This window comes from Miniopterus schreibersii, assembly GCF_964146895.1.
Source record: "Miniopterus schreibersii genome assembly, chromosome: 14".
NCBI lineage: Eukaryota > Metazoa > Chordata > Mammalia > Chiroptera > Miniopteridae > Miniopterus > Miniopterus schreibersii.
Window position 1 is genome coordinate 46,142,567 of NC_138114.1, and position 13,203 is coordinate 46,155,769.

The following is a 13,203-nucleotide window of genomic DNA, read 5'->3' on the forward strand; positions in this document are numbered from 1 at the left end:
ACCCCACTGCTCCCCCCACACACACACACAGCTCTACAGTTATCATCCATGGGAGAAATCTCCCAGATGGGTAGAAATGTACAACAGTATACAAGAGAACATTTTCAAAAGAATTATAAAATCACTCTACAAATGTGAAGACGACGGAATGACAGATTCCCATATTTCTTGCCTCGGTTGCAGCTTTAACCATCTCTAGTTGACCCTTGTGAATTTGAATGTTCCAAAAGAAGCTATTGAACAGTTTTAGCAGCACCCATCCAGTCAGTCTGAAAGAAAAACAAAAACAAAAGAAATTTAAACGTGCACATGTATGTAGTGTTTGTGACTGTATGCGTGTGTATGTGTGTGCATCTGAATTGTAGAACTGAACAGCTAACTTTACTACTTATAAAAGTATCCATTTGTTATGGACTAAAATCTTATATTTCACTCTTAACAGCACACTTTAGACTTTAGAAACAAATGGCCAAGCAAGTATTTCAGGGAGCAGAATGACAGAAAACCACTCCCTTTAAGACATGGGCATGTGATTAATCTCTTCCCACCCTCCCCCTTTTCTCTCTGAAATACATCAGTCTGTTGCATGTTTCAATGTCTCTGGAACTGTTAGTTTATTTTGTTCATTAGATTCCACATATAAGTGAGATCATATGATACTTGTCTTTCTCTGACTGACTTATTTCGTTTAGCACAATACTCTCCAGGTCCATCTATGCTGTCCAAAGGGCAAGAGATCCCTCTTTCTCATAGTTGCATTGTTTTCCACAGCTTTTTTATCTACTCATCTACTGATGGGTATTTGGGCTGTTTCCAGATCTTAGTTATTGTCAATTACACTGCTTTATGCATATATACAAAGCCAATGGACAAATGGTAGTGTGGTAAGGCTTGGGAAGAGGCGGCAGTGGGGAGGCAGGGGGCCAACAGGGGGCGGGAAAGGGGGACATCTGTAATACTTTCAACAATAAAGATTAAAGCTATTTTTTTAAAAAAAGGCATGTGAAACCTGGCTCATACCAAGTCTAGAAAGCCAGTGTCAGCAGTAATGCAACAACTGCTGTCACTTAACAGAGGTTAAGGAACCTTAAAGCCTACCACAGTGCTATTCCCCATGGAAGACAAGTAAGAATATAAAGAGGAGTTGGGTTTAACATCAGAATAAGTTAAAATATCTTAGACCCAAAGCGTTGTACTAGGAAGGAGAGTCCAATGGTTCCGCCCTATTTGCTCAAAACAGACGGCTCTCGTTGAAAACTTTTTGCCTTGGCTTGTGATACCTTATCATTGCTGGTGAAACAGTGGCAACCATTTCTTCGAGGATCCTTTTGGCTCTCTTTCTCACTTTACTGATGGCCTTTGACTGCTGCTGAGCAGAACCATCAGGGTTTAATTCAGCAGCCACTTCTGCAATGGCATCTTGCACACTGATTTGAAAACAAAAAGATAGACAATGTAACTGGTTCTGTATTCAGCAATTTGTAAACCAGATCTATAAATCACAAGACAAAATGTACCTTCTCTCTGATATGTGGTTATGAGAGAATAAGCTCAAGTTGGAAGTGATTTCCTTGCTTGTCTATTAAATATTAAGATATTCCTAAAGCAATGAACCCCTGAGGACTCTGGAAAGCCAATTTAGGAATTTAATTCAAATTCACTGAGAAACAGCTATGCAAATTTGAATGTTCCAGCTATGCTGGGAGAAACACAAAGCTGCATTCAGGCAGAAGACAGAAAAAGAAGATTATCCATTTAGGCATATGATGCAGAGGCATCCAAAACCCATTGTCAAAGTAATGTCTAATTTTACTTTTGAAGACCTAATTATTCATGTATAGAGTGACTCTATTGGAACTATATATAAAATCTCTAAGACGGATGCAAGAGAAACATAAATATTTACAAGTGGTTTCAAATAAAACCAATAATTTTGAAAAGGCAGAGCTCAAGACTAAAAGAGCACAGAATAATTAAGCAGTGAGGTACAAGGCAAGATTCTATCCAGTTTAATAAATCTTCCACACGACATAGGGGAGAACGCATGAGGTTAAACCTCCTTCAACCACTTCCAACATTCTAGTTATAAGTCAAAATATCTGGATAGCATGAAACATACTTGAAGGTTTTTACCTAGGAAACAGAGTACAGGATAATCCAAGGGAGTTTCAGATAAATGTGTTTTCTCACACTGTTGCTACTGATATTAGACTCCACACAGCCCACAATTCATTAATACGGAAAGACCAACCCCACAGGGCACCAATGCTCCCTGAGTCTACTCTTTGAAAAGTATTTATTTCAATCTGGTCAGGAATGTTTTCACAAGTAATTGACATGATTATTACATCTCCATTATCAACTATTCATTCATTCATTCAATAAATACTTGAGGACCTATTATGCGCCACCACTGTTCAAGCCTTAACAACCACACCATAGGGCCTGCATTGTTGTGCATCTTTCCGTCCAAACCTGTCTCCAGCTACCCAAATCCCGGTAGATGTGGAACATGGGCGACACCAACAATGTGGAACAGAGACCAACGTTCTCCAGACGCCCTTATTCTAATGCCTGATCTCCACAATGACTCACTTCCCCACTCCACCTGCATTCAAGCCAGTCTCTTCCATTTGTAAGCAGGCTCCTCAAAGAGCAAGGACAGTGTCTTACTCTCTTAAAATCTCTAACAGTGACTTTCTAGTACAAATATGTCTACCCAGGTACTCAATTACTGCTGGACAGAAGTATCAGACTCGCTTCTCTTTTGGCTACAAAGTAGAAAAAAATGCAATGTCTCAAGCATTCATATTTCAGAATGCTAACAGAACTCTGAAGGATGTGCATGTCTGACTCCAACTTGCCTTTCATGTATTCGTTCACTTGTTCACCCACAACACAAGCCTGCCACTCCAGCAGGGCGCTGCTCACCAAAACCACCTGCTCTGCCTTTCCCTGGTTTCTGTGTGGAGCTTAATATTTAACTTGGAAATGCAAATGCCTCCCGAGACAGAATCCCAGAGGCATTAAAGGTTAATAAAGGAAATTACTTCCTGGCTCCCACTCCTACAGCCCATCCCCGCCACCTCTCCCCTTTACCACAGCGTCCCCACCCTTACCGACTGCTGTTCAGGACATTTTCTGTAACGTTGGTGGCAAACATGCCTTTATGGACGTCTCGCTCTTGAACAAAAAGCACATAAGAAAGACGCCTTGCCAGCCATCCCCGGTGCCTGCAACAGGAAAACCCTTTAGCGGAGACATACTCTGGGAACACTTCGATAGTGGTTCTCTCCTATAAAAACAAGGTCTCAGTTCATCTACTCCTGAGACTGAGCTTCTCCTGTAGCAAACTCTCCTTAGGAGTTCAGACAATTTCATTTCCGATTTCTTTCCTGTACTCTCAGCTAAAATTTAAACTTGGAATTTGTGTATCAATGCCTAAGTAGTGTTACTTTGCAAATAATAACCCAAATATAAAAACAAAAGAAACAAAAATATCTTAATTAATCCCATAAAAAGAAACAAATATGTTGAATAATATATACATACTATATAGCTTATAGCTATAGCTATGGGCTGTAAAAATTAATTTGGAAGTCTTTTCCTACCACCCAGGGCTAATTTTTTGTTGCTGTTGTTGTTATAGTAATTCTTCTAAGGTTGTATTCTGGGCTCATGGAGCGAGAAGTTCTTAGTCTTTATTAAGAAAAAATATACATATATATATTCAACACACCTAAAGGACAGGTCATATTCCTAGCAGTGACTATGTGTTATCTGGATGAGGGGGTTTGGAACAGGTATCTCAGAATAAGAATGCTACCAACTTTCACTGGCAATGATTTGATACCATTCGTAATGATTACATAATGCCTCACTATCATTTCCTCTGTAAACAGAAGATTTCAATTATAAAGTCATCAATTCTGAAAAGAACCAAAAAGCCCTCGAGTGAGGAAAAGCAACTTGAGGGAGAACTGTTTATGAGTCACATGTTCCTTCCTCTCTCCTTCCTGATGTTCTGCCTTCTTTCCTTTGTCTCGGTTCTCTGAAAACTTGGCCCAATATGTTAAGTGTTTAATTCTAATTCTTTCTTCAGTGAAAGCTTTCAGAATTATTACTGGAACGTACAAAGTCCAAACCCTCTATGAAATCCCTTTGCAACTGAAGGAAAGGTTTGTGTGTGTGTGTGTGTGAAAAAATGTTCTGGCTTGGCCTGGCCGGGCGTGGCTCAGCAGTTGAGCATCGACCTAGGATCCAGGAGATCGCAGTTTGATTCCTGGTCAGGGCACATGCCTGGGTTGCAGGCTTGGTCCCCAGTTGGGGGGTGCAGGAGGCAGCCAATCAATGACTCTCTCCATCATTGATGTTTCAACTCTCTCTCTCCCTCTCCCTTCCTCTCCCTGAAATCAATAAAGATATATTTAAAAAAAAGTTCAGGCTTTGCTTCAGGCAACACACAGAAAAGCCAAATATCCAACTCAACAGCAAGGCAGCTTACTACATTGAATGGTTTCATTTTGCCCTGTCAATATAACTTTTTTTCCTTAATTGCCTCCAATTGAGGGCAATATATGGACCCTCTGGCTTTATACACTGGATGTGTACTTACATAGAGACCCTATGAGATCTCTTTTTCTTAGGATCTTAATCATGTCAACCAAGAGAAAGAAAAAAAAAAAAAATCAATGAACCAGAATTTCTCTCTCACCTTTAAACTTAAGAGAGGGAGAGGAGAAGGGTGGAAGGAAGGGGGAGCATGGAAATGGGAAAAAATATGCCCCTTGACTTCAGTTCTATTTTTTTTTTTTAATATATCTTTATTGATTTCAGAGAGAGGAAAGGAGAGGGGGAGAGAGAGATAGAAACATCAATGATGAGAGAGTCATTGATAGTCTGCAGCCCGCAACCCGGGCATGTGCCCTGACCGGGAATCGAACCCCGATCGCCTGGATCCTAGGTTGACGCTCAACCGCTGAGCCACGCCCAGCCAGGCATCTATTTTTCTTTAAATCTTAACTATACAAGCAGATATTGTCATAGTTATGACTTTATCATCAAAATATGAGCAGTAACATGAGAAAGACTTAAAACTTAAGTATTTGACTTCTTAGGTCAGTTTTTCATAGGAATTCAAGTATTTCTCATCACCTGAGCTTACTGCTTCCCTCTGCGAGGCATTTACTCTTAGAATTATAAGAACTGGTAGCATTTTCAGCTGCAGTTCCTCTCATGCCTCAAAGACACTCACACAACCTTCGCACCCTCCTTCCCTATCCCCTAGCCTAGATTCACAGAAACAAAGCCTCTTTCTCTCACCCTGCTGCCTAATAGCCTATCCCCACTTGCCTGGAATTTGGAAGTAAGAATTCTGAGAAAAGTCTTAAACTAATAATAAATCAAAGAACGCTTGCTCAATAAAGGAAAATACCTTCTAGAACTCTAGATTGGCTATACTTTTTTTAAGTATAAAATAGTCATAACAGATCGTAAGACATTCAAACCTACCCCTCTCCTCAGACAAATCGTCACAATTTGGAACACTTCAGATGCAAAATCAATACATGGGTAAGTTAAGAAAGCTGTGAGTGATATCTACACTCTCAAGAAAATATTGATTATATAATTACAGCAGTAATAACAGTAATTACTACTCAGTACCTTTGTTGTTTCCAAATTTTAGATAAAGCCTTTGTGTCAGAGGCTCATATTCTATTAACTCTCAGAAACATAATGAGATTCATCTTATACTTATTACAGAGTTTTTCTTTTGAGATGTATTAGAAGTATAAGAAATTTCTTTTTACCTTGTGTGAGTTTCATTGATATAAATAACATTCCGCAAGCCCAAAGACGGGATACTGGGGTTGAAAAACTTATCCTACATAAAACAAGATTAAACATAGACATAAATATACAACTGGATTGCTGGTAAGAGCTCCATTACTAGTACTTAATAACTTTGAAAATTCAAGCATAAAGTTAGGCATGGCTTCAAAAAGTCAGCCATGACTTTAAAAATCAAAGTGATGAAAATTATTGAAAAGTACCTTCTAGTCTATAAAAAAAGTCACAAACTCAAATTTAAGCCTTAACACCTTGCAAAGAAAACAGTGTCTCTTCCTTTCCTGTGCCACTCCCCACCCTCCAACACCAAAGAGTTGAAACTACATATAATTTAAGTCACTGAAAAAATACTGGAGATTTCAGTGTTCCCAAACTAGAAAACTAAAAAAAGCAATATAGGAAAATTTGTATTATTCCTCCAAGGGAGTACCAACATATCATATGTTCCAAACTCAACAGGAGAATCACTACTAGTTGTATCTGAAAACTGCCAAGTAGGCAGGTACTTTCATGTATAAATGTGGACTTAATCTTTGATGTTCGAGGGAAGTGACTCATGGACAGTTTCCACAATATGCCAAGGAGATGTGCTTTATATTTTGGGACTGACACTTTATTCAGTTCCTGTATTAGACTAAAATCAATACTACTGGCTACATGCTCTGTCACTGAAATAAAACTGTGATTGTTCTGCAAATAAAATTTAATTACTAACAACAAAAAGTAACATGTAGTTATATTAGATTATTAAATCTCCCAATAATCCTGATATGTAAGAATTATTATCCTCATTTTACAGACAGGGAAGTTGAGTCTGGCAGAAGTCCACAATTCAATCCTAGATCTTACTCCAAATAGTATGGTCTTTCTATTCCCTTACAATAACTGTTCCACTTAAAAAGATAATGTATGGTTAAAGGTCATCCTCTTTACAGGTAACCTTGGAAGATAATCCAGAAATAACTGCTGAAAAGAAAAAGTCTGTAATATTATCTATAGGGACATAAGGTAAACTTTGCACAAATAAGTGCTGAGAAAGCATAATGTACCCTCAGCAAAAGATGTAAAAATACTAAGACAAATCTCTTTAGAGAAAAGGAAAATAAGACTTCAGAGAAAGGGTAGCAAATATCAAAAAATTACTATAAAAATACTGTCAACCAAAAATTATTTTAAATAAACATGTCATGGAAGAACTTCAAGATCAAGTTCAGCTTCTACATTTAGGTGCTATAGTACCTAAAGTTTAGTTCCTATATTTAGGAAAAAATCAATTATCTCTATACTACTCACCTATCCCCACCCCAAGCCGTTACCACCACCAAAAAGTTTCCTATGCTCCCTCCTGAATTAATAACACATTAGAGTTCAGGTATTGTTTCGGTCTTTTAAGCATTCCAAATTAGAATTAGATGAGAGGCCAGATCTAAAATAAAAACGTTTCAAAGCCATGTGATCTTCTATTTAAATCTTTATTTCTATTGGCCTATTAATCTGGCCTTATTCCTGACTAGAAACTTCCATGATCCTTCACTGCTATCAAATTCTGGCAACAAGGCCCTTGTGATTTAAAAGGAATATTTATATCAAGACATTCTTGAGCAGACCTAAATATCTAACATAAGCTGCTTGGGTCCCATACAAGTCTCTCCCAGGTTAGTAAACCCCTTTGTCCCAGACTCAGAATTCTACTTCCTGACAAACCAACCCTGAGCAGAAAATTCACACAGAAGTTAGCTATTTGCACAAGCTATGAGCAACCTCTATAAAGAACAGATCCTTAAAGGGCAGAATTTCTATGTCCTGATAACTGACCCATCTCAGAGAGGGCTTAACATCCAGGTATACCTTTTAATACGTAACTCTACTGCTTCAGGACACAGCCACATCAGATTCTACCATCCTGTGCTAACTTATCCCTCTGGCAAAACGCCATCAGAAGCATACCTCTCATTTAATCAACCCTTCTCAAACAGCGACACCACACCGTAATGTGTAAGATTTTGCAGGGCTTATGTTTTTTCACCAAAATACAAACAAGAGGTACATACACACTCTTTTTTAAGTCTTCACCTGAGCTTTTAGTGACCATTCTTCACAGAGTCAGCAGACACCCTTCCCCCATCACCCCGAAATAGAAGCTTAGCAAGAGTACAGCAAAGCCACAGGGCTGAAGTTCAACATCTGTAAGATACATGACGGCTCCTACCAACTCTTTGGAAGAGTTAACTAAAGAAAGATCTACTCTTCCCCTAGAGCAGGGTGGGGAACCGTTTATCTGCCAAGGACCATTTGGATATTTATAACATCATTCGCAGGCCATACAAAATTATCAATTTAAAAATTAGCTATGAAAAAAGCTCCTAGATTTACTGAATTTTGAGTCCCACCTGTGGTTGCCTCAGCAGGACCAGACCAAATGATTTCATAGGCTGTATACGGTCGTGCTCCCCATCCCTGCCCTAAAGTCATACCAAAACTACTAAAGAAGCCAAATCTTGCCTAGCATCAACTACTAAACCAACATTTAATGAACATATGAATGGAAAGAAAAATTGAGTCAACATCAATGAATGAAGTCTATTTGGTATTTGCCCAATACCAAATTCACACAAAGTTGGAAATCTATGTCACATATTTCAAGGGTTTATTAAAGGTCAACAGTAGTAACATTCTTACCCAGCTCTGGGGAGTACAGGAATAACAACATCTTCCGACAAATGGCCTTTTCCGGCTCATCAGGCTTTCTTTCCATTTTAAGGTTGCAGATCTGAAGACAGTAGGTCTGAAGCCATACTCACCCTAATAAATATTAAGGAAAAAGTGGTCATAACTGGCAAAAAAATTATACTTGTCCACGTGATTTCTAAAATGAAGATATTTCAGATAGAAACTTATGACATACTTTTCTTCGGGTAGTGGCATAATTCTCAGAGTGATTTTCATTCAAGGTACTCCCTCCATGAGCAACACTTGAAACATGTTTCTTCCCAAACACTGAGCACTTAAGAATAGCGATAGCTGGCAAAAACTACTCTACGCTCAAAGCAGCATTCAAGGTTTTAAAACAAAACTGGAAAATGTCAAACAGCCTCTTATGGTAGCAGGATGAATAAAATCAGACTCCTTGATCCCTATGCTAACAGTTCATCTCACTCTCTCTTAAATCACACACTCTCACAAAAGAACTACCAAGGCCTTACACAGTAAGCAAGTTGTTATATAGAGCTTAAAATATTTTGATTTAAATAAAAAACAAGGTACAGTTATAGAACATTCATTTATCCTAACGACAGTGTAAAGGCTGAAAATGAAATTATAGCTGTGCTATAGGTACCATTAGGGTCAAACTCAGCTCTTCCATTCTAAATATTTTCCTCTTGAGTTCACTGTTGCTCAAATCCCACTAATATAGCATGCTCAAAAATAAGCAAAAACAAAAAAACAAAAAATCTCTACCATCACTTCTTAAATAAAGCAGATAGAGTTCAAGAAATATTTTAGACACATCATGTTATGTTGAAATCGGGAAAACAATACAAGATAATGTACACCCTCTGGATTGGGTTCATACTAAAATTTATTCTCCTATTTTTAATTTTTTACATAAATTTTATTTCATCAAAAAATGTATACTTATTAGGTATAATTATGGCCAATAGATACAAAAACATTTTAAAACTATCTTTATAATTATACCACCCAAAATAACGACGAGTAGGGGGGTTTTTCCTATGCAAAAGTATTTTGCTTTTAAACATAATGTCTGTAGTCAAATTTTTTACCCGAGATTTTCTTCTCGGTTATTGATATTAACTTGGCTCCAGAATGTTCACCTCCATAAACAACACTGAAATGAACATCTTTAGGTTGACTGCTTTTAATCCGCATCTTAGGTTTAAACTTACCCATTCCTCGCTTGCATGCTTGCATGGGCCAACACTGTATTCTGATGAATTAGGGAGGTAAGAAACATCTATGGTGTCAAGGGTCAGTGCAGATTCATCCATGTCCTAAAGCGTAAATCCTAAGTCATGTGCTATAAGAAAATATGTACCATTTCAGTTAATGAAGAATCCAGACAGCAAATATCGGAACTCAAAATTCTAACTTCTATATGACTTTGCTCCATAACAGGATATCAAATGAACTAGTGACAGGCTTCCACCAGGTTCAATCAAAATGTAAAAACGGACTTTGATGTGTTTGTATGAACTCAGTTAGGCAGGCTTGGCTTAAAAATAATCAATCTTTGTATCTTTAGACTTCCTAAACAAAACAGCTATGAATTTATAAGAGTAAATAAAAGCTTATTTCAGGTATGTGACAAATAATTACTTCGTTTGTGTTAATAAGTGAATAGTTTTGGGGGGGTTGAAGGCATGAGTTTATTTAAACATAAGTTTCGTGTGTAGACAAAGGTAGACCATTTTTTACATTATGTGCTGAGAATTTTAGGTCATACATATTATGCAGTAATGCAAAAGTGGTAAAGGCAATAAGGGACCTCTAAAGTTTCCCACTTAAACTGAATTAAGCTCTTAATTTTCTTGCGATGCCTCAAGGGAAATAACTGCTCGTACATCTACAAAGCTCTAAAACAAAACCACCCTATTTCAAACGCCTGATGTATGAGTTTCCATCTTTTCAACAAGCCTCTTCCTTTCCCTACCCTCCAGGAAAATGTTCCCCAACAGTGAACTGCTAAAGAACGTTGATAGGGATTAGCCTAAAATATAAAAACTTTCTAACATAAGTTTCAAATTATTTTGAGATAGCTTTTGGCTATTTCTCACCTGACCTTAAATTATTCCTTTAAAACCCTGAAAGGTCCATTCCAGGTTAACAGTGTTCCTTGGGAGGTCACACTCGAATTTCTTTCTAATCGACATGGGTTTGCTGCATAACTACTATGTGCTGCGCATCAGTGACCACAGCAGGCGAGGGGAGGGAAGAGCCGTGCGGAGGCTGCCGGGCACCGTAAGGCCCGGTGTCGCGTCCAGGTTCAGGAGGCGGCCGCACGGGGGAGCCCGCGCGCCTGGGAAAGGGAGACGCGCTGGCCCGGGGAGAGGGGGGAGAGGGGAGGGGAGACGGCGAGCGCGGTGCCAATAGGAAGTCTACCCTTCGCTCCTCCCTCCCCACGGCGTTTATGCAAGGTCGAAAAGTTTAAAAAAACAAAAGTTTACAGATTCGGAGGTGCCAGACTATGGGCTGAGGGGAGCCAACGGTGGGCTCTGAAAGGGACAGAAGCAGGGGCGGCTCTGAAGTCAAACAGAGCCGAGTTCAAGTCCCCCCGTGGGTCCCTGGACAGGTTGGTTCGCTCCTATGCCCTGGTTTCCCCACCTGGGAAATGCGCATCACCTGACAGCGCTTACCTCTGGGCCTCGGGGGGCTGGAAAACGCGCAGAGAGCGCCCAGCGCGGGGTCCGACACGCAGGGAGCGCTCAGCTCAACCGGCGGTCGCCTGTCGTCGGAGCGTCCCCAGCCCCGGCCGCTCTCCGAGCACCCCCGCGGCCGCAACGCCAAACGCACTGCCCCGCGTCCCCCTCCGGTGCAGGGTCCTGAGGCCACAGACAGGCCCGGCCACCCGGCCTCCCGGAAGAACACGGTTCCGAATCCCACCCGGCACGCGCCGGAACCCAGTTCTCACGGGGACCCCGGAACTCAGGGGAGGGGCCCGGAGGGACACACCGCCCGGCAGCTCGCGGGAGCCACGCCGGCTCCCGCGCGGAGAGCGACCACGCACCTGTCCCGGCGCTGCCGGCCCGAGCAGCCTCCCGCAGCCCGCTCGCGCCCCGCGGCTCGCACTCGCAGCTCCGCGGGCTCCGGCGCTGCAGCTGCGGGCACTTGAAGCCTCCGCCGAGCTCGCCGCGGCGTCGCGCCCCGATGACGCAACGGCGCGCGGGAGTGACGCTCAGCCGCGCGGCGGCGGCGGCGGCGGCGGCGGCGGCGGCTCCGGGCCTCGCGCGCGCGGCGCGGGCAGCTGGCGGGAGGATGTGCGCGCACGAGGCTCTGTCTCGGTGGCTGAGCGGTGTGCGTCCTACCGGGAGGTCATTCTGCCTCGGCGCCGGGTCCCGTGAGCGTGCGCGCACGTGTGAGCGTGCGCGGGTGGGTGTGAGCGAGCGCGGGTGGGTGTGTGCGGCCAAGTTTGCGTTGCGTGAACGCGCTCCCGGCGGTTCGCGTCTCGTCCGGGCCGCGGCGGGGTGCGCGCCCTGGCTTCCCGCGGCTGTGCGGGTCTGTCTTGCCGCGGGCCTGCCTTGCTGCGGGTCTGCCTTGCTGCGGGGTCTGCAACGCTCTAGGATTTATGAGGGACGAGGAGGCGGGGTGGGGAATGGCCCCCGTTGTGTAATTTCCGTAACAGTGGCTCAGTGCCTTTTCCTTCAGGGAAGAAAATAAAGTAAAAAAAGAAACCTGAGGCTTGGAAGTCCGAACCCAAGCTGGCCAGCCTGCAGCCCTTCCGAGCAACAGCCGGCACGGAGAGGTTCTTTCACAATGTCTGCCTGCCGTGCACCAGGCCGGCAGTTACCCAGAGCATTAGTGAGCTGGGAGGAAGGAGACGACCTTTCACACGCCCTTAAGCAACGAGCTAAATATGAACCAGCAGCTGGGCTGAGAAGTAGTCCCTGTCCTCACACACCTGCCACCAGCCCTCATCTCCTCTGCACGCTAATCCTAACCCTGTCTTCAAAACAAATCTGCCCCTGTCCGCCCAGCAAAATCCTCCAAAGCCCCCTGACAGCCCAAGTGCCGGAGGCTGACACGCGAGGCATTCACAGATAAACTTCCACTTTTCCCACTGTTCTGCAGCAGGAGTCCCTTTCTTCAACCTGTCCCACTGACCCTAGCCACGCCAGGGACACGCATCCTCCTAACTGTGCTCATGCCGCCACTTTCCCTAAATTCTGCCGTTCCTTCCTGAACTAGGTCGCCAGGCCCTCCTTAATCTTTCCCCAGTAATGATACTCTCCTGTGAAATCTCACAGATTTACTGTGGTACCACACCTTGGGTCTTTAGCCATTGTGTCATTCTTCCACAAGATAATAAACTCATGATTGATGTCAGTGACGCCTCAGTCTCTTAGGTAATGCTATGGTGCTTTGCTGTATTAAGTACTCAGTTAATACTTGTTGAAGCTGAGAAATAGGAAGAAAAACAGGAATTACTTATCTTGAACTTTCTACTTCTGTTTATAAATTTATCCCAAAATGCAGGTGTATCCCTCTTTTTTTTTTTTTTTTTGTAGTAGTAGCAAACTTTTTTTTTCCATTGATTTTAGAGAGAGAGGAAGGGAGAGAGAAAGACATCAATGCAAGAAAGAAACATCAGTTGGTTGCCTCCCATGCATGCCCTGA

At 42.2% G+C, this 13,203-nt stretch overlaps 1 protein-coding gene across 4 annotated transcripts in view; it reads right to left on the reverse strand.

Annotated features, from left to right (window-relative positions):
- The window catches only part of GPAM (glycerol-3-phosphate acyltransferase, mitochondrial), a 56,262-nt gene that overhangs the window by 19,498 nt on the left and 23,561 nt on the right, over nucleotides 1-13,203 (reverse strand). For 2 of the 4 annotated variants that reach the window (XM_081158967.1, XM_081158965.1), the window contains exons 2-7: nucleotides 9,759-9,889; nucleotides 8,530-8,652; nucleotides 5,811-5,884; nucleotides 3,120-3,233; nucleotides 1,281-1,427; nucleotides 173-269 (exon numbers count right to left, since the gene is read on the reverse strand). In XM_081158967.1, the coding sequence (XP_081015093.1) occupies nucleotides 173-269; nucleotides 1,281-1,427; nucleotides 3,120-3,233; nucleotides 5,811-5,884; nucleotides 8,530-8,652; nucleotides 9,759-9,860 (657 nt within the window). In that variant the 5' untranslated portion in view covers nucleotides 9,861-9,889. Of the gene's footprint in view, nucleotides 1-172; nucleotides 270-1,280; nucleotides 1,428-3,119; nucleotides 3,234-5,810; nucleotides 5,885-8,529; nucleotides 8,653-9,758; nucleotides 9,890-11,225; nucleotides 11,499-11,596; nucleotides 11,929-13,203 lie in introns of those variants that run through there. The other 2 variants (XM_081158964.1, XM_081158966.1) reach the window with 2 other exon arrangements.